This window comes from Argopecten irradians, chromosome 6 (assembly GCF_041381155.1).
Source record: "Argopecten irradians isolate NY chromosome 6, Ai_NY, whole genome shotgun sequence".
Taxonomy (NCBI): Eukaryota; Metazoa; Mollusca; class Bivalvia; order Pectinida; family Pectinidae; genus Argopecten; species Argopecten irradians.
Window position 1 is genome coordinate 31254815 of NC_091139.1, and position 19398 is coordinate 31274212.

Below are 19398 nucleotides of genomic sequence, written 5' to 3' on the forward strand. Positions count from 1 at the left end.
CGTCACAATCAATACCTACCCGAAAGAGCAGATAACTCTGTAATATGCAAAAACTAAATTCGTTAATGTAATGCAGGTGGCATTAATAAATGCAGCGGCCAACGAATGTATATCATCGAAAGAATTTCTTGTTCGCTCTCACTTCAATAAGGTAATTTTTTAAAGTAACAAAATTTAGAAGCTAATTTTGGACATTGCTGTCTTTCTTTTAAAATCATTACACATATAAATTCGTATATCAATAAAGAGTAATATCAGCAAGAAGTTTTTTTTTTTTTTTGCAAAATATTATCAAAATCTTAGACTTTCATATATTGGTATTTTATACCTTTACACAAGTATTGATATCATTTTTTTCCAAATACAGTTGTTGCGGTTTTTGAGATATTTTAGTTCTACAAATAGTGATATTTACCTAACACATTTAAAATCTTTTGCAAAATATTTTTCATAATTACTTTCTGAATTACCATAAGAGTTAAATGTTTGACGTAGCACAATTCAATTCGAAGCTTTGGTGAAGTTAATTTAGGTAGCACAGCATTTGAATGACATATTAGTTTGATTTTAACTCCTTTCAGGCCCTAAGATGACGAAACAGTCTAAAATAGTCATGCGTTGCCTTATCCAATCATAGATGATGTTATGAAAAGTTACATCATTTCTGATTGGCTCAAATCCAAGACTGTTTCACATCGATGATCTTTTCAAGGGGTATTTCCAATAAATATCAAAAACAGGAACAGACGAATCGGTATTGTCCTTTAGTTACAAAAGTTACTTTCTTTACACCATTACTACCATTGAAAAGTTTGAGCTTTTTATTTTACTTTAAGATAAAATGATGAAAATTAATAATTGTAATTAATTGCGTCCTGGAATCATTCCAAGCCACTCTGTCCTATACGGAATGAAGTACTTATTGCGCATGCACAAAGAAAAAAAATGTTCTATGTGTTTTTCTGTGTTATTTAGACACATATATACACGATTAAACATAAGTTATTGTTCGAATGACAAGTATGATTTGTGCTGTGTTGGCGGTGGATAATCGTGAAGATTGTAGAACTCTCTGTCAATTAATTTTTTACGAAATTCTACCCTTTATATGAGATTTGAGAGCAATTTACAGGTCACCCCGACATAAAAATTATCGCCATAGTATTTAATCCTCGTCGTCATCTCACGTAACAGTCGCGAGCTCCACTTTAGAATATTACACGAGATGCACACTGACTATTTATACTACATGATAAAGGAGAATTACTGCACCATTATGTATAGTTGGTTTCATTTTTTATTTAACATTCATTGCCGTCCACTTATTCTACGTAAGTCACGTGTTCTGTGTGGCAATGTCTGACCAATGAAAGTGTGAGATTGTGTACGATTCGATTAAAGAATCCAGAATTCACATATTGGCCCTGATGCCTGAGTTATTTGGGGGGAAAAGAAGAATACCCAGTTACTTGTACCTTACTCCGACAAAACAGCTGGACCCGTATCATGATGGCATGGAGCGCTAGCATTTGTCAACCTGCTCTAACCTTGTTCTGTCAAGGTTTATTTGTTACAAGGACATAAGAAAGAGCACGCGAAACTCCCACTGGCTATTCTTATCCAAGTTGGCTGAGTAACCGGAAATCCCGCCTCATATATATTCCTTCCCACCAGTAATGGCCGACATAGAATTTACAACGTGTGCTGCCTCCTAGCGGTGTTATCCGTCAGTCTTACGCCTCTGTTTCGTACATAAATCAACATCTATCAGATTGTCCTGTTTCGTACGTAATCAAATGTCATTAAATATTTTTGTGATCATCTATCATCGTGACTCTGTCAGATCTTTAAATACACATGCATATTATCGTAATTCTAAAATACACAGAAGAGTATTGATAGGGCTTGATGTGATGTGATCTGTTGCTATATGAAAAACAAATAAAACATTAATGACTCATGTTAATTTTAAACAGAACCGCAAAATCATTCATCAGCACTGGACAGAGTTTACATTTAACATCAATTTATAATTTTAATAGGTTCCATCTTCGATAAATCAAGGAGTTTATACTAGTTATTTTGATTCTGTGGTTTTGATCTTCTGTGCGTTATTACACCGACCCAAGTAAAGCACCTGCGTCCAGGCCTGTTGTACGCTAATACTCTTCGTGTATCGGTATAGGTTTTGTCAAAAAGTAAGCCAATTATCGGTGACAAAAATCGATGCGTCTTGCTATGCTGTCCTCTACGAAATGTTGGCCCATCTTGAATCCCAAATGGAGTGTGTGTAATTAGTGCTGCTTTTATTAACGCTACATAGCAGTCGGCATGGTTTCTGTCTTACGCTCGACTCCCGGGGATACCTAGGGCTTCGATCCGTGACATCGGCCAAGTTTCAAAGTACTTTTAAGGCATCAAATAAGAGCGCAGAGCGGGTTGCGTGGAGACGTCCGGGCCTATTTTACCGACGGACAGTCAGTAACGTGAAAGGCGGACGCTACTGTAAAAGCCTATTTCCCAGTAAAATGTAGAACAAACCGGTGACTGCGGCGAGAAGAAGCATCTCTGCACGCCCTTAAGGCACGTCGCGCTGCCGGGCGCTCTCAAAGTCCGGCATTTAAACAGAAAATCTCAGTAGGACTTTTCATATTAATGTAGCTTCTACAAGCTCTTTATTCCCGAGTCCCATCTGAGAAAGCCGGATGACAGATATTGGGTTACCATGGAAACGAAATGATGGGTGTCCGCGCCATATAAGCAGCATTATAAGACATGACAAGCGCAGGCCGCCGGGTCTAATCCACCTGTGGTCGGCTTATCCAAAGTACAGAACATCAATACGGGCCAACAGTCACGACACCGTCCTCTAGCCAGGGCCATATCATCAGGACAAGTTTAGACCGCAATTATTGACTAATGTGACTAAATAATTGAAGTAAAACATGTTTTGAGCTACTCTCTTAAAGCAAGTCATTTTTTCATCCAGTTCCCAAAAGGTTGTACCCTTAAATTAATACAATGCACTTATTTACCAGATATGATGTGCAATTCATCCAATGATGGCGAAGCAGGTACTAATATATCCAAAACATGGTAGTTAACGGCGAAGAACACATGAACGTGCACTAAACCATCATTACTTCCGGTATGACTATCACTGTTCTACTTTTTATCATGAAGGGGTCTGGACATATTTCAAATCACTTCAAAATGGCAGAGGACAAAATGAGTTCAAATAGTGACACCTAAAAACTCGTAGGTAGTGACACCGAACCGATTCGCCCAAAATCCAGTAGAGGCCACGACGTGGGCCATTCTAACCACCAAACCGGTAGGGGAAGGACATGGGTCACTAAAACCGACAAACCGGGGGCACCAAAGATGGAGGACAGGGCAAGCTACTCATTCTTAGAATTGACAATGTAAGGTATATCACCACTTCGTAAGGGCATGACACTGACTGCTAGTTAAAACGTAATGAGCAGATCGATTCTCTATAAGCCAGTTTTGTGCCGGGAGATCCGACAAAACAACGGATAGTGTATGTTGCCTGTACCACCTGCTCCGTACGCTTTTTATGTCACGTTTTGTTGTTTAGAAATATATTCTCATTAGTGAATACTTCATACAAAGGAGAGATATTTGTTTCTGAAGATTTATATTTTACAGATATTTTCGTTTTATTTCATTTTAAAGTTTCAGCAAAACGATCTACAATTGTAGTTTACAATTCAAAGGCGAATTGAGGGTGTTTTGTGGAGTCGCGTTATCCGAAAAAGTCAAGAAACTTTATTTATTGTTAAATACCAAAACTACTGTTTCCTGGTAAAAATCAGTAAACAAATTTTTGTTTGCTGTCTTGTTTATTATTTGTGATACCTTTGTATATTACACTATCCCACATTATGTGTGATGTTTGGGCATTACACTCCGTGATGACATAAACATCATAAGGGAGGCCTATATCATACATATCCGCTAGACTCATCCGGCACTCCCGACCTCATCAGCGTTTACGGAATAACAACAATGAAATAACTTATGAAATTGCTAGAGTGATTTTTCTAAATTGTATTTATAAACGTGGACTGGGTTAAGGGATCGGCCAGTGCTTAAACTATGTATATCAACATGGCTTCCTGATTTGTCTAGAATTCAATACTTATTGTAATCAGTCCATAAAAGCAAGACATCTCGCATTTATACTTAAATAATACGCATCGATTGAACGCTGATGGTGGCATGTAAAGGTAGAGGTTTTACAAAACTTGACTAACTTGTTAAAACGAAATGCAAAAATAGCATTGAACTTTCTTGACAATATCGATATCGGCATTGCAAAAAAAAACCTGAAGGCTTGGTATAAAAATTCAAAGGTCAGTTACAGGATATAAGATTCAAGAGTAAATAATATAATGAGTGAACGTTCATGATGGGAGTCTATTCATGACGTCACATCCGACGGATTGTCCCATTCATATCGAAAATACATTTCTATGTGGATAAGTTGGGTGGTTAGGATTACATCCTGCAGGTTATCTAAGGACACTGGATGAGGTGTGTCATAACTTGTTGGGTTTTTCGTTGTCACATTTATTTTATTTCATTTTCTATTTTACGTTTTTAAAACCAAATATATTTATATCATCTGTTTTAAGCATTATCCTAGCTTATTATAGAGGTACAGAGGAAATGCAATACGACATTCCCATACAAGGTCTAGATGTCTTGCCGTTGTAATGTATTCTTAAGACAGGTTGAGCACAAACGGACGTGACAGGAAGACAACTAGTCAGTTAATACAAGCAACCCCTGTATGTGGGTCTAACTCCTGAATGGCACGGCGTCCACACGGCACTGTGGGATGATATTGTACGAGTCTGCTAGTGACCGGAACTTCTAGTAACCATTGTCTGCGACGACTCCAGAGAACTCGAGGTTTACGGCCAGGACGATCATTAACCCGTAGCTTTTGCTAGTAGCACATAAAATTTAATTATTTTCTCTGCTACGTCAGTTTCTCGATTGACGTCGGTTTCAAATAAAAATCTATAAGCAAGCTATTGTTTCGCTTTTTTTTTCATTGTGGCAGCAAACAGGTTTTTTCACTTATTCTTAGCAGCAAACTTACTCATTATTAAACTTTGAATTTGTTTTAAAAAATACATATTTGAATCAGTGACGGACAGAAACGTAGGTTAATACGGCATTTCATTAGGACATTAACAAATTTACCAATACCTTATTGGTAGTGGGCATATAATTGGTGAAGGATTATAGCACTTAGATTATTTATTGAATCAAGAAATCAAAACAGACGACAAGTAAGATACCGAAATCCCAAAAGCATAGGTATTTTTTCACAAAAGTATCGGTATTTCAAACTATTTTATGTCGTTCCTATTGTTTCCTGCATGTTAAAAGTTGCTTATTTAATGAAATACTAACCATGTTTTGTCAGCAGACCAAAGTTTGTTGTTATGCTACACCTAATTAGGCGCGGTGTCGAAGCAAATCGAGTCTCTCCAGCGAGACCTGTCCGAGATGCTGTAAGTAAACGCTAAACGTGGAAGCGCGCGCGGTCAGATTGATGGAGTGGTCATCGATCTCGCGAAGCAACCAATGAAATCACTTTAACATACAAAACGCTTGTGACTATCACAAGCCTATATAAAGCTACTTAGTATTGGCTGTGTGAGCGAGCGTCATTAGCCGGCGATCAATCAATTAGTAGTCTTAATTAGGTACTCTTACATGTATACTGATCCCCAAGTTTGATCGGAGTCGTCCACCTTCTTAAGAAGCTTACACGCGTGTAATTCTACATCCGGACAAACTCGGGTCGATCACTTTACAAAGTAGCTTACACGCATGTTTTTTCTACACCAGAATCATGCTTGGACCGTCCACTTTGAAAGGCCTGTAATATGACTAAAGGCAAAGCCTTAAAAGGCGCAGCCAGATGTTTCAGTACCCATTGATTATACAGGACAATGTTAAAAAGTGCAATTTATGGAAATACAGGAGCCGAATTTTCTATTTATTATTTACTCATTTATTTACACTCTATCTTTGTCCAAGAACCCTTATTTGAGAAGGAAACACCCATTAGAGAATGAAGAAATTTTATTTCCGTAACGGATATTTTGTTTTTGGTCAGCTGATTATATTGGAAGGTAATCCTAATCACTTGAACGCTTTCAAATAAAGAGCAATAGCACTGAGCTTCTGTCGGATGAAAATTACATTTGTCAGATCATAAGCGCGTTTGAACCGCTGGATTATGTAATGAGCTTACTTCAAGGCATTATATCCGCAGTGATTACCCATGATTCCCCTCCCAATAGTTATATAAAAAAATGGAGACCGCAAACTGAAGCTGTCAATGTGAAGGGTTGGATTTTAAAGATTGGGTTTATTCTTATATTTTCATGTATGTATTACCATAGAAGTGCGTGCCCTTCGCCCTTATAAAAATATGATAGAGTGACAGAATGATTTTGACTACCTTTCGCGTGTTTAATTATACTTATGGATTAACTCTGACAACCTGCGATTGAAACAAGCTGATAAAGTTAGGAATGTTTACTTTTCTCATTTTTCTACTCCTGTCATTCTACTTCCAAAGAAATCTTCGCTTAGTAAAATCAAAACGATAATGTAAGTTTAAATATCTTTCCTGAATTCCCGAGCCATTAAAATATAGTAATGAAGTTTTATCGAAAATGTCATATTCTTATACCTTTCTGTCCATTACATATTTTTGTGAATTTTGAAGAAATTCGTATTTCAATAGAGAAAAACACAACCTCTGAAATAAACGTATTTGAAACAAAGTTCAGTGACCAAACGTTTCAAAAATCTGTATTTGCATCATCCATTTTTTTTTTTTTTTTTTGATACAGAGTTTTTGTTATTACAATTATCAATAATCATAAGAAAATTATTAATAATTTCACTAAATTAGTGACTGGATTTTAATACCTCGCGTATCAACCTCATAGATTGTCTATACTTTGAGCGGGTCATCACCGTCGTACTTCCCTGTCCGGTGATGTATCCGTCACACGACAGTCCGGCCGGAAGACTTGTCCTTCCTGAGCAGACGACCGTCCCAGCTCACGTACCGGGTCGTGGCGGGATTCATCACCGCACGTCGCGGCCAGTCACGCGTTTTGATGGTGACAAGTGTCACGTCCCGGCATGCATCACACACCACACTGGGAACAGGACGGACACAAACCACGAGGGCCAGGGACTAATAGACTTCGCGTGAGCCTGCTATTTCTTATTAACGCGGGAAACTAATCCCAATACATCACACATCATAATTTGACTGTGATTCATCATTTCTTGTAACAGACAAAATTTATCATGTTTTTCTTTTTTATATGGAAAAGACTGGTTTATATCCTTTTTGACTGAAATAAAACAAACTGATCAGAGCGTCGATATCAGGTTGAATGCCTCCTCATATTTAATAGGAGCTCGGTTAGGGCGATTTGTTCTATATCGGGACGTTACCATGGAAACTGTTCGTATATCCCAGGTGTTCATTCATCACGAACGGAACAAATATTTTACATTATATAGACAAAGTGTTTAATCACTAACCTAAATGTGTGGTACATTTTTATTAGTGTTACTGACTTGATTTTTTTTTTTTTTTTTTTTTTTTTGCTTTGATATTATTCTCGTGTGTTTTGTAAGATGACCTTTATGTCGATATCAAATTAATCAAGTATGTCGAAGTTATATCAAGTCATTGTAAAAACAAAATAATTCAAAATCAGTCATTCCATAACGCAAATTGCTTTACAGTTTTGCTATAAGACCAAAAAAGCTTTAATAACTTCTACAACACATTAAAGGATGAAATACTAGAGTATGTATTGTTTGAAAAGAACAAAATTTGGTCGTAAGTATACGCAAGAATCCATCTTTGAATGGGAGACATCAGTTTCGATGTCAAACCGAACTGAGTAAGACACTGCCATGAGCCGAGACATGATGTTTATCATGTAGCAATCAATATACCGTCATTGAAACGGACGTGTCCAACAAATACCTGTGTTATATATGTTATAACTATATATAGAATTACGAATCATTTATTGATATGACACGAGCGCATTAAAACGTAGTGAAGACTGGACAATACCTGGCCGGAGAGTGACCATAGCGTTATGTGTCGAGCAATGCTGTGGGATATTACAGAGGGCGACAAAGCTTAATTAGGACAGAAACTAATAGCTTATAATACACAAATCACAGCTAGGCTGATCCTGCGTCGTCCCATTCTCCGATGTCCAGTCTGCTGTAATTAAACACATAACCCTGATTAGGCCCGTATCCTGTAACATCGGTAGCTTGATCGCAAGGTGTGTTACCTGTGTCAGTCCAACAGGTAGATAATGAAAAATGTACGGTTTCCATGACAACTAGAGATAATACCTCTGATTTATGACTAATATTCCACCAGTGAACTGACTGACATTCGTGTATATTCCGCCTTGTTCCGGATATACGGATATGTAGGCATATATCGTAAAATTTAAGTACTTTTTAAATGCTTATGAAATACATGTACTGCAAATAAATGTAGCTTTGTAGACCTCCTAAAATTTGATGTACCTGAAAGCGGTCCAAATTTTGTATTTAGATATTAGTTTTACCATTGGGCATTTTGTATGTCCAATTGCCTAGGCGTTTTAGCGATCTGCTGAAAATGATATCGATAATTGAGAGGATTATCTATCCTTATATTGACTAAATATTATTGCCCCGTATAATATGGCTCACACAGATAATTTGGACACCCTCGCATTTGCGCAAATTTCATTCGCATCTTTCTCTGAACAAAATATGTGTATAAAGTATAAGTACTCATCTTTAAGATAACTCAAATGTACTTTTAAGACACCGACTTTGTAAAAGTCAGGATATTTTCAGAAATAACAACGAAAACTATTTGACGCTGGTTCATCCGTTGTTGTAATCGCACTAGTCTAACAACGAGATTTAATTTCAAAATAATATGTCAACGCATTCGACTACAATTTGTTTTGCTTTTTCTCATTTCAAGATATTTTTAAAGAAAAATCGAAAAATCCAATTTGTTATAAGACATTTCCTATAGCATATATTTTTATATGTCGTTATATTGTCCTCTATACTATTATAAAACTGAAGGCTATGTGTGCGACAATAGATTATAGAAAGACAGTGAAAGTAACACCTGGGATATCGAGAGTGTAGTACAACTGAGATATGTAAAAAAAAATCTTGAATTTAGAGGGACCATGTTGATAAATTTCGAGTTATTCGAACGAACCTGAATACCACATAGTTTGAATTAAATAGGGTTAATAAAATCGAGTTAAGAGGTGGGTTATATGTATATATAAGTGAATCAGAGGATCAGAATCTGTGCGGCAGTCACGTTGTTGTATAGGCTTCATATAGTTTGTATCACGTCAAAATGATACACGCGAAATCTTACACATAAACTGACAGTAACACGGACCAAACAATCACAGTTTGTAGAAAACATTCTTATTATTGTAGAAGGCAAACTGGTGAGAAGAATCTCATCGCTGTGAGAGGCGTGAGCCAGGCACGGTATGTCGCTAATAGGTGCCGAGAGAAAGGCGGGCCATAGCTAGACGGCCGACAAAACAAGAAATTAGCGGGGGAACGAGCCAGCCTTGCACCTGCGTACAATTAGCGCCTCATCTAGAGGGTGAAATGGTCGTGGTGAAAAATTACGGCACAAAGACCGAGTGTCCGAGCAGAGCTGACCGATGGTCATCGATACTGTAACTGATCAATAATCATTCGTATAACATTAGAAAAATCTCCTCTGATTACGAGTTGCTAATCATATAAGGTTGCGTTTATTGGTCTGCCGATTATGAAAAGTTTATACAAAAAAGTTATATAAATATATACGTGTATGTATTGTCTTTTCAAAACAATTGACAATTTATATGAGAACTTAATTCTAGACAGTCAAATCATTAAACACACTGTAAGATGATTGTTTTGTGCTGTTCTTAATTTTTATTGATCATTTCGGGTGCCTGTGTCCCAAAACCACCATAATGTACATCTAGTGTACCTAACATCCACACATATACAACTTTCAATTGCGTACATATTACTTATATAACCAATCATGGCACCTTCACAATTAAAACACTAGGCGTGTATAATTGGACAATGTATACCATCCACGATACTCCAGGGATTACAATCACTGACGTTCTATACAACCTTATCCCCGATACTCCAGGGGTTCCGATAAGAACAAATTTGAACCAATCACAGGCCTGCAAAAAAATCTTTGAAGACTACAGAGTGAGAGTGACGCCCTTCTTCAAAGCCACACAGTCAACCACAGTGTACCGTTATACGGCTCTTTTGATGTACATCAAATGACTAAATTACCTGTTCTGTTGCCTCCAGTTTTATAATGAGATAGTCCAGGGGTGTAGATATCGTAAGTGACCGGAGCCCTTGGAATTACGAGGATGATCCACCCTTGGACTATATTTAGGTAAAATTGAAGGCAGTTCAGGAGAAAATACTGACCAATCACAGACCTACAGAGACTTCTTTTGAAGATTACAGGGAGAGCGACTGCCAATTTCAAACCCAAACAGTCAACCACAGTATAACGTTATTCGATTCTCTTTATATCAAACATCAAATTACTTAAATATTCGGTTATCTCGTGTTTTACTAAGAGATATCAAGGGGTCGATATAACGACAGCGATAGTAACCCCGGAGTATTGAGGATAAACCCGGGCCACGTCACTATCAATGTGGCAACTAACCGTTGTATAACTTCACATGTATAACCGGGCCCAGTCACTACCTGTGTGGTGCCCCACTGTTGTATAACTACACGTGTATTACCGGGCCCCGTCACTATCTGTATGGTGCCCCACTGTTGTATAACCACAGGTGTTCGTTTCTAATATAAACATAAGTATAATACTGGGTCAAGGTCTATAACTCGGCCGGCCATATATCAGTACCCAATTTCAGAAAAAGTATGATTATTAACCAACCGTATAGGATATGATAATAGGAATACTCTCAATCGACAGCCAGATAATTTATCTTTAATTTGGTATATGATACAATATATATCATGCCGTATAAATGTCACTAGGTATCCAGAAACATCGGAAAACAGCCAGATTTCAACTGGTCGGACACTGTGGTGTCCTCCGATAAACACGCCAGGACTCTAATGCGTAGCTCAAAAACCACTGCATGTCAACACTTCAGCGTCATAAGAATGAAAGTTTGGTAGAAAAGAAACTTACCAGTTAGTAAATCCATGGATAAATACCATCCATTTGCCTAACGTAGCCCTTTGAAATTTCCGATTGAAAAATTTATGTCTCTAGCCGCCATGTAAGTATGTGTGCAGTAGATTTGTTTTGTCGGCGTTGATTGGCTCTCGAAAATTAATTGACCAATCAACGCCGAGAAAACAAATGTACTACACACATATCAACATGACGGCTAGAGACACACATTTTTTCAATCGGAAATTTCAAAAGGCTGTATTGAGCAAATGGATGGTATATAGATAAACACTAACATACCGGTAAGTTTGTTTTTTACCAAACTTTAATTCCTATGAAGCTGAAATGTTGACATGCAGTGGTTTTTGAGCTACCCATTAGAGCCCTGGCGTGTTTATCGGAGGACACCACAGTGTCCGACCAGTTGAAATCTGGCTGTTTTCCGATGTTTCTGGATACCTAGTGACATTTATACGGCGTGATTTATATTGTATCATATACCAAATTAAAGATAAATTATCTGGCTGTCGATTGAGAGTATTCCTATTATCATATTCTATACGGTTGGATAATAATCATACTTTTTCTGAAATTGGGTAGTGTTATATGGCCGGCCGAGTTATAGACCTTGACCCAGTATTATACTTATACTTATATTAGAAACGAGCACCTGTGGTATAACTACACATGTATAACCGGGCCCAGTCACTACCTATGTAATGTCCCACTGTTGTATAACTACACGTGTATTACCGGGCCACGCCACTACCTGTGTGGTGCCCCACTGTTGTATAACTACACGTGTATTACCGGGCCACGTCACTTCCTGTGTGGTGCCCCACTGTTGTATAACTACACGTGTATTACCGGGCCCCGTCACTACCTGTGTGACAATTCACTGTTGTATAACTACACCTGTATTACCGGGCCCTGTCACTACCTGCATGGTGCCCCACTATTGTATAACTACACGTGTATTACCGAGCCCCGTTACTACCTGTGTGATGCCCCACTGTTTTACAACTACACGTGTATTACCGGGCCCCGTCACTACCTGTGTGGTGGCCCACCGTTGTATAACTACACGTGTATTACTGGGACCCGTCACTACCTGTGTGGTGCACACTGTTGTAGAAGTGCACGTGTATTACCGGGACCCGTCACTACCTGTGTGGTGGACCTCTGTTGTATTACTACATGTGTATTACCGGAACCCGTCACTACCTGTGTAGTGATCCACTGTTGTATAACTACACGTGTATTACTGGGCCCCGTCGCTACCTGTGTAGTGCCCCACTGTTGTATAATTACACGTGTATTACCATGCCTCGTCAATACGTGTGTAGTGCCCCACTGTTGTATAATTACACGTGTATTACCGGGCCCCGTCACTACCTGTGTGGTGCCCACTGTTGTATAATTACACGTGTATTACCGGGCCACGTCACTACCTGTGTGGTGCCCCACTGTTGTATAACTACAGGTGTATTACCGAGACCCGTCACTACCTGTGTGGTGGCCCACTGTTGTATAACTACACGTGTATTACCGGGCCCCGTCACTACCTGTGTAGTGCCCCACTGTTGTATAATTACACGTGTATTACCGGGCCCCGTCACTACCTGTGTGGTGGACCACTGTTGTATAACTACACGTGTATTACCGGGACCCGTCACTACCTGTGTGGTTGTCCACTGTTGTATAATTACACGTGTATTACCGGGCCCTTTCACTACCTGTGTGGTGCCCCACTGTTGTATAACTACACGTGTATTACCGGGACCCGTCACTACCTGTGTGGTGGACCACTGTTGTATAACTACATGTGTATTACCGGGCCCCGTCATTACCTGTGTGGTGCCCATCTGTTGTATAACTACACGTGTATTACCGGGCCCCGTCACTACCTGTGTGGTGGCCCACCGTTGTATAACTACACGTGTATTACCGGGCCCCGTCACTACCTGTGTGGTGCCCACTGTTGTATAACTACACGTGTATTACCGTGACCCGTCACTACCTGTGTGGTGGACCACTGTTGTATAACTACACGCGTATTACCGGGCCCCGTCACTACCTGTGTGGTGGACCACTGTTGTATAACTACACGTATATTACCGGGACCCGTCACTACCTGTGTGGTGCCCACTGTTGTATAAGTACACGCGTATTACCGGGCCCTTTCACTACCTGTGTGGTGCCCATTGTTGTATAAGTACACGTGTATTACCGGGCCCCGTCACTACCTGTGTGGTGTCCACTGTTGTATAGGTACACGTGTCTTACCGGGCCCCGTCACTACCTGTGTGGTGCCCACTTTTGTATAAGTACGCGTGTATTACCGGGCCCCGTCACTACATGTGTGGTGCCCCACTGTTGTATAACTACAGTGTATTACCGGGCCCGTCACTACATGTGTGGTGCCCCACTGTTGTATAACTATAGTGTATTACCGGGCCCCGTCACTATCTGTGTGGTCCCCCCTGTTGTATAACTATAGTGTATTACCGGGCCCCGTCACTACCTGTGTGGTGCCCACTGTTGTATAACTACACGCGTATTACCGGGCCCCGTGACGTCACTACCTGTGTGGTAACTCACTGTTGTATTTCTTGATCTTCTTTTTAGTTATTGAGGTTTTTAAGAAAAACGTTAAAAATTTACACATTAGTCTCTTTTACAAAGGCAAATAAATCGAAGTTAATTCATGTGAAAAACTGTAACTATCCTATAATGAATCGCCTATAGCACGCGAGGCATTTGGCATATATTAAACGTCTCTCTTTGATTATTGGTACCTTTGATATTTCTTACTTTAAAATGCTCCACCGCTGACAAATGGTATTTTTTTCACTATCAAAAACAGGAGAAGACGATTAAGTGTTTATCTTCAGTTACAAAAGTTACTTACTTCACACTATTACCACCAATGAAAAGTTTGAGCTTCTAATTTCACTTCAAGTTAAAATATGAAAAAGAATTAATTGCATCCCGAAAAAAATCCGTGGCACTATATCCTATATAAATTTAAGTATTGATTGTGCATGCACCAAAGGCAAAAGAAATTATTTTATACTATTTTTGTGTTAACTAGAAATATGTACACAATTAAACACCATGTATTGTTAAAATGATGAATATCATTTATGCTCTGTCGGCGGTGGAGCATCTTTAATGGAGTTAAACAAACGATTGCTCTTTTGCGTAATAAACGATAAAATATAAAATGATAGTTTCGGAAGCCGTTAAATAATATAATCGTTTTGATAAGTTAAACATTATAAGTGTATGTAACATCATTACCATATACATATGTAATAGAACATGATTCTGTTGCTATCTGTCACATTGATAAGGTTTGTCCTTACTCGATCAATGGATGTTACTTCCCTAAACATTTCTATACTGCTGTATAAATTATGATAACGCTCAAACATATGATGACGATTAATTATCCCTATTCCCCAAGAAGTTCCCGATGATCAGGACTATTGTACGTTAGAAAATTCCGAATGGATGTTAGATAAATACAAATTGAATGTGATGATGCATGCTATCTTAAAGAAGATGTTTGGTTCCAAATTGACCTAATATATATACCTAATATATAAATTAATTCTTTTCTAGTCAGACTTGGTCTTGTAATGTGATTTTATCATAACCCCATACATCCCTAAAACCCTATATATTTGTACTATATTCCCAAGCTTTATATTTAGTTCCTAATTATCTTTATTATATTAAAAATAATCAATTTCGACCCGAAAAAATTCTGTAAGTCCTATATAGAATGAAGTACTCATAATCATTTTATATTATTTTGTTTTAATTAAACATACATACACGATTAAACAGCAATTATTGTTCAAGTGATGAGTATCGTTTATGCTCTGTCGGCGATAGAGGATCTTTAAAGGTTTAGGTATGAGGATGATGTGAAAGCCATTAATGTGTGGTGTCAGTCGGATCAATAGGGGTTAAATGGTGTTCCTTATGTAAATGAGTGGTCAAGTTTTTGGCCCTAAACATGTCCTTATCGTGGGTTTAATATCAGGGGGTGCTATTCAAATACTTTAGATGCCAAACGATATGCTTCATAAGAAGTAATAGAGGGTTATCTCAAAATTCTCGAGTTCACACGAAACGTGTAAGTACAATTTATCTACATGTTTTATTCATGTAAAAGAAAAACAAGTGATTCTAAAGAAAACAAAATGTTAAAATAACAAATGGTTTTCCGAGTATTTTCCACATCTCGCCTCGTTATTTTGTGACAATAAGGATGTGTTTCCACATACCGTTATCAAATTTCTCAATCGATAAAACGGTTTAAAATCAATTCAAGAAAAATAAATTAAAACGTTCAGGCAATACTCGATCTATTCAACTCAGATGTTAATATCTCTTGAAAGAACTGCGCGTGCATTGTCTTAGGTTACTATGATAATTCGTGTCTGCTATCTCCCTGGTCTCACAGACAAACTAAACACAAGAAGACATCCTATCGGAGTGTGTGACAACATAAGTAATTCAATAAAAATTCTTTGCATGTGCAATGGTTGAGACAGCCACGGCCCAGTGTCCCGTGGACGCTTCGTGTACCGGCATATCTAGAGCCGGTAATTAGTGCGACGGCCAGCGAGGACGGTGGCTGTCAAATAAGCCCAAAGTCAGAGGAACTCTGGCCGGCCAGCCACCGTGCCCGTAATCGATACAAAGACCGGGGGGCTTCACGCGAGATCCCATCCCATGTCAACTCCTTGTGACGGATAATGCATTTAGACTTTCTTAGCGTGAACTTAATTTCGATTCATGGAATCCCCTCTCTCGAGGATTACATACATTGCCAAGACAGTGCGGGACAAACTAAAAACCAAACCCATCAAATTGTCTTAAAGACAGAAAGTCCGGAAAATTAATTTAAAGAATAATGAAAGGGAAAAGATGTAATAATAATACAGAAATGAGAAAAGTAAATGTTATAGATTGCATTTGAGACAAAAGAATTATATACACATTCATGGAGCAACAAAATTGCATATAAAAAAGGGAAAAGTATTTATAAGCTGTAAGAAAGGTTCGATTTCAATAGTAATCCGTGCGTTTGCTTTGATCTTGGTAAAGAATTAATCTGAACTCAGCCTTGTCCTAGGGACATATTGACCAGACGATAGAAAGCCGTCCCAATATTCCACTCGGATATGCCGAAGGCTGGTGAGGCGGTAAACGAAGTTTGGTCGGTATTAAATCAGCTGGAGAACTCTAGGAAGGGATTTGGGAATTGATTTCATCCCCACTCTATATCCGTGTCCCGGTCGCTTGCTCCACCGGACAGCTTGCGCAGGACCGTCGGATCATCATTGAGCCTTCATTACCCGGCCGGATAGTCCGATAACGTCCAGAGGTATGGCGAAGCATGATAAGAATACGGCAAAAGAGATATATCTGGCGCGAGTTTGCTCTGAGAGAGACTGTGTACAAAATCTCATGTCAAGTGTCACCCTCAGATCGATCGCTAGACCGTATAAAGTTTTGCTTGTATTTTAGGCTTGTGTATAGAATGAACTGTGCACCTTCTTCCTTTCGCATCATAGTGTATTGATAACATTACTTTAATACGGCTAATTATGCTTGTCTGACCTCGTATCCGCTAGACACTTTAAAACTAGAGCGCTCTCTCGAGGGATATCACTGTAACCTACACTATACTCACCTCCAAAAAATCGAAGATAACACTGATTGACAGACATTCAACAAATACCATAAATTTTAAATCAAGATACAGAATAATTTCTACAAATATATTTCCTGAAATATTTATATTGATAATAAAAAGACAAACTTACCACTTGTTTTGTTGGTACGTACAGTAGTGTCTCTGTAAGCCCGTGTATTTTGTCTAACCCATCAAACGGTCCCAAACGAAATCCTTTTGCTTTGACCCAAAATCTAAACTTTGAATTTTCGGCCGAAGATGGTTCCTCTCCCGTTAGAATACGAACGATCCTGTTGTACTTTTTTTCTGTGACAGTTTTGGTTTTGCCGCTATCACCATAATTCTGAAGGGCCCATGACTGGAATGTCTGAAACATTTCATTTCTATTGATGCTGTGATTAGTGGGAGTCACAATATCTCCCTCCACCGAAGCAGACGACATACCGAAGACGTCAACAGGCCAGTCACCGTTGAACAAATGATGCGCCGAGAAGAATTCCAATTTAGGTATATATATTATAACGACAGATAGCGGTATAGCGCACCCTATTGGACTGGGCGACGGTGCTGTAGCGACACGTCTGCTGCGGCCTGGACTAGCTCGGTGGCGTACGTAAATTGTCACAATCAGCAGTGAACCGGCTCACGCGCTCGGAAGGACCAACTCACACAAGGTTTTCACTAATTAGGACTGTTTATGTTGGGGAACAAAGGTAACAGACGTAAATGACCAATAGAAACGCTGGGAAGCATATGTCCCGTTTAGGAATGAATTTGTTATGGGGTCGTCTGTTGTTCGCGATAGATACTCTGGAAATAATTCGAATGGAAGATGGCGGGACACCATACCGCTATGATGGCAGAACTGTTTTAACAAGATTAGGGCTCCAAAACAGACATGTTGTTTGTGAGCGGTAGACAAATAGAATTAAAGCTTCGAGCAATGCCTCAGTCGAAGTTTCTTTTGCATTTATGGTGAATTAAATCCTCGTATCTAATTTCGTCTCTACATACTCAGCATCCTGTTCAGCAGAATTATTGATACTGAGCCCCGGATACCTACAAAATGCAAGCGTCGGAATGAAAGAGACCATAATGCAATTTAACAGGAAATCTGGTATAATGGGCCCGGGACGAATCATACCGTATTATGGCTTCCCAGAACACTACCTCAGACCGAACAAGTTGTCACCAATGTAATTCGCATTAACGATGTACTGAAGCCTGAAGCACCACAAATCCCGGAATACATACGGAACAGAATCTTACAATGTACATACGTAATAAAGCAACGTCTGCCGCCTTCCCGAATAATTACAAATGCATACGGAAGTATATGAAGCTATATATTTGTTCATTTAGCATTATGATGTTTTATATTAATCTCGAGAATGCGATAAACACAAGATTTTGATTTTAATTAATTAAAACAAAATGTTGTAACAATTATAAACCTTTGTTATTTTTGGCCTTGACTGAAACGTCAATAAAACTGAGACACTTACTGTGAACTGAATTCAAACGTTACGTTACAATTGTAATTAAAGTGGATAAACTTGTCCATTTTCAACAAAATTTGGTTTATGATTCTAATGAATACATAAACGCTCTTATTGTTGTTATAAGTTAGATGAAAGTGAATCTATATTCCAGAAAAAATACGGGTTCTAGTAAAAATGTATGAAGACCATTTGATTTTAATAATACTCATTCGTTTGCATTATATTAATAAAATATCTTTAGACTAAATCAAGTAGTCTTCATTCATTCTAATACATATCCATTTTTATTTTCAATTTTCCAATAAGAGCGTTTTATGTCTCCCATGAAACTATAAACCAATTTTAAAAATGAACAAAGTCATGCACTTTAATTGCAATTGCAGCACACCTGTGTCATAGGATATGCGCGCGATGTTTTTCACGTGTTTGTGCCATATTTCACCCCTTATTATAACAGATATGGTGGTCTTGGCCAAATGTTTTTCAAGAAACGGAAACATTTTGACATTTTCTGGAAGAACGTGTCAATTGTTGAAAACAAATGTGTCCGTTTTCACACTTATGACCAAAACTTCATTGTAAATAACAGTATCCCAATGGTTCTAAGAAGAAACAAACCAACTTTCTTGCATTAAAAACTGTGTTCATAAAATGTTGAGAATACGCATGCGCTGAACGGTCATCTTACGAGGTGTTGGCATGGCTAATGAGCACGCGCCACAGGAGAACCTATTTTCCAGGTGAACGACAAATAAATTACTAATTGAACGCATCGCAATGGTTCACCTGTCCACGCGAGGTTTGGTATCAGTGAATTACCTGGGTAGTTCTAATTAGCTGGACAATGATGGTCT

At 38.5% G+C, this 19398-nt stretch overlaps 1 protein-coding gene across 4 annotated transcripts in view; it reads right to left on the reverse strand.

Annotated features, from left to right (window-relative positions):
- The window catches only part of LOC138325627 (nucleolar protein 4-like), a 97741-nt gene extending 80104 nt beyond the window's left edge, over nucleotides 1-17637 (reverse strand). For all 4 annotated transcript variants that reach the window (XM_069271415.1, XM_069271413.1, XM_069271414.1 and 1 more), the window contains exon 1: nucleotides 17173-17637. In XM_069271415.1, coding sequence (XP_069127516.1) covers nucleotides 17173-17484 — 312 coding nt within the window. In that variant the 5' untranslated portion in view covers nucleotides 17485-17637. The remainder of the gene's footprint in view (nucleotides 1-17172) is intronic.
- Nucleotides 17638-19398: the final 1761 nt, after the last annotated feature.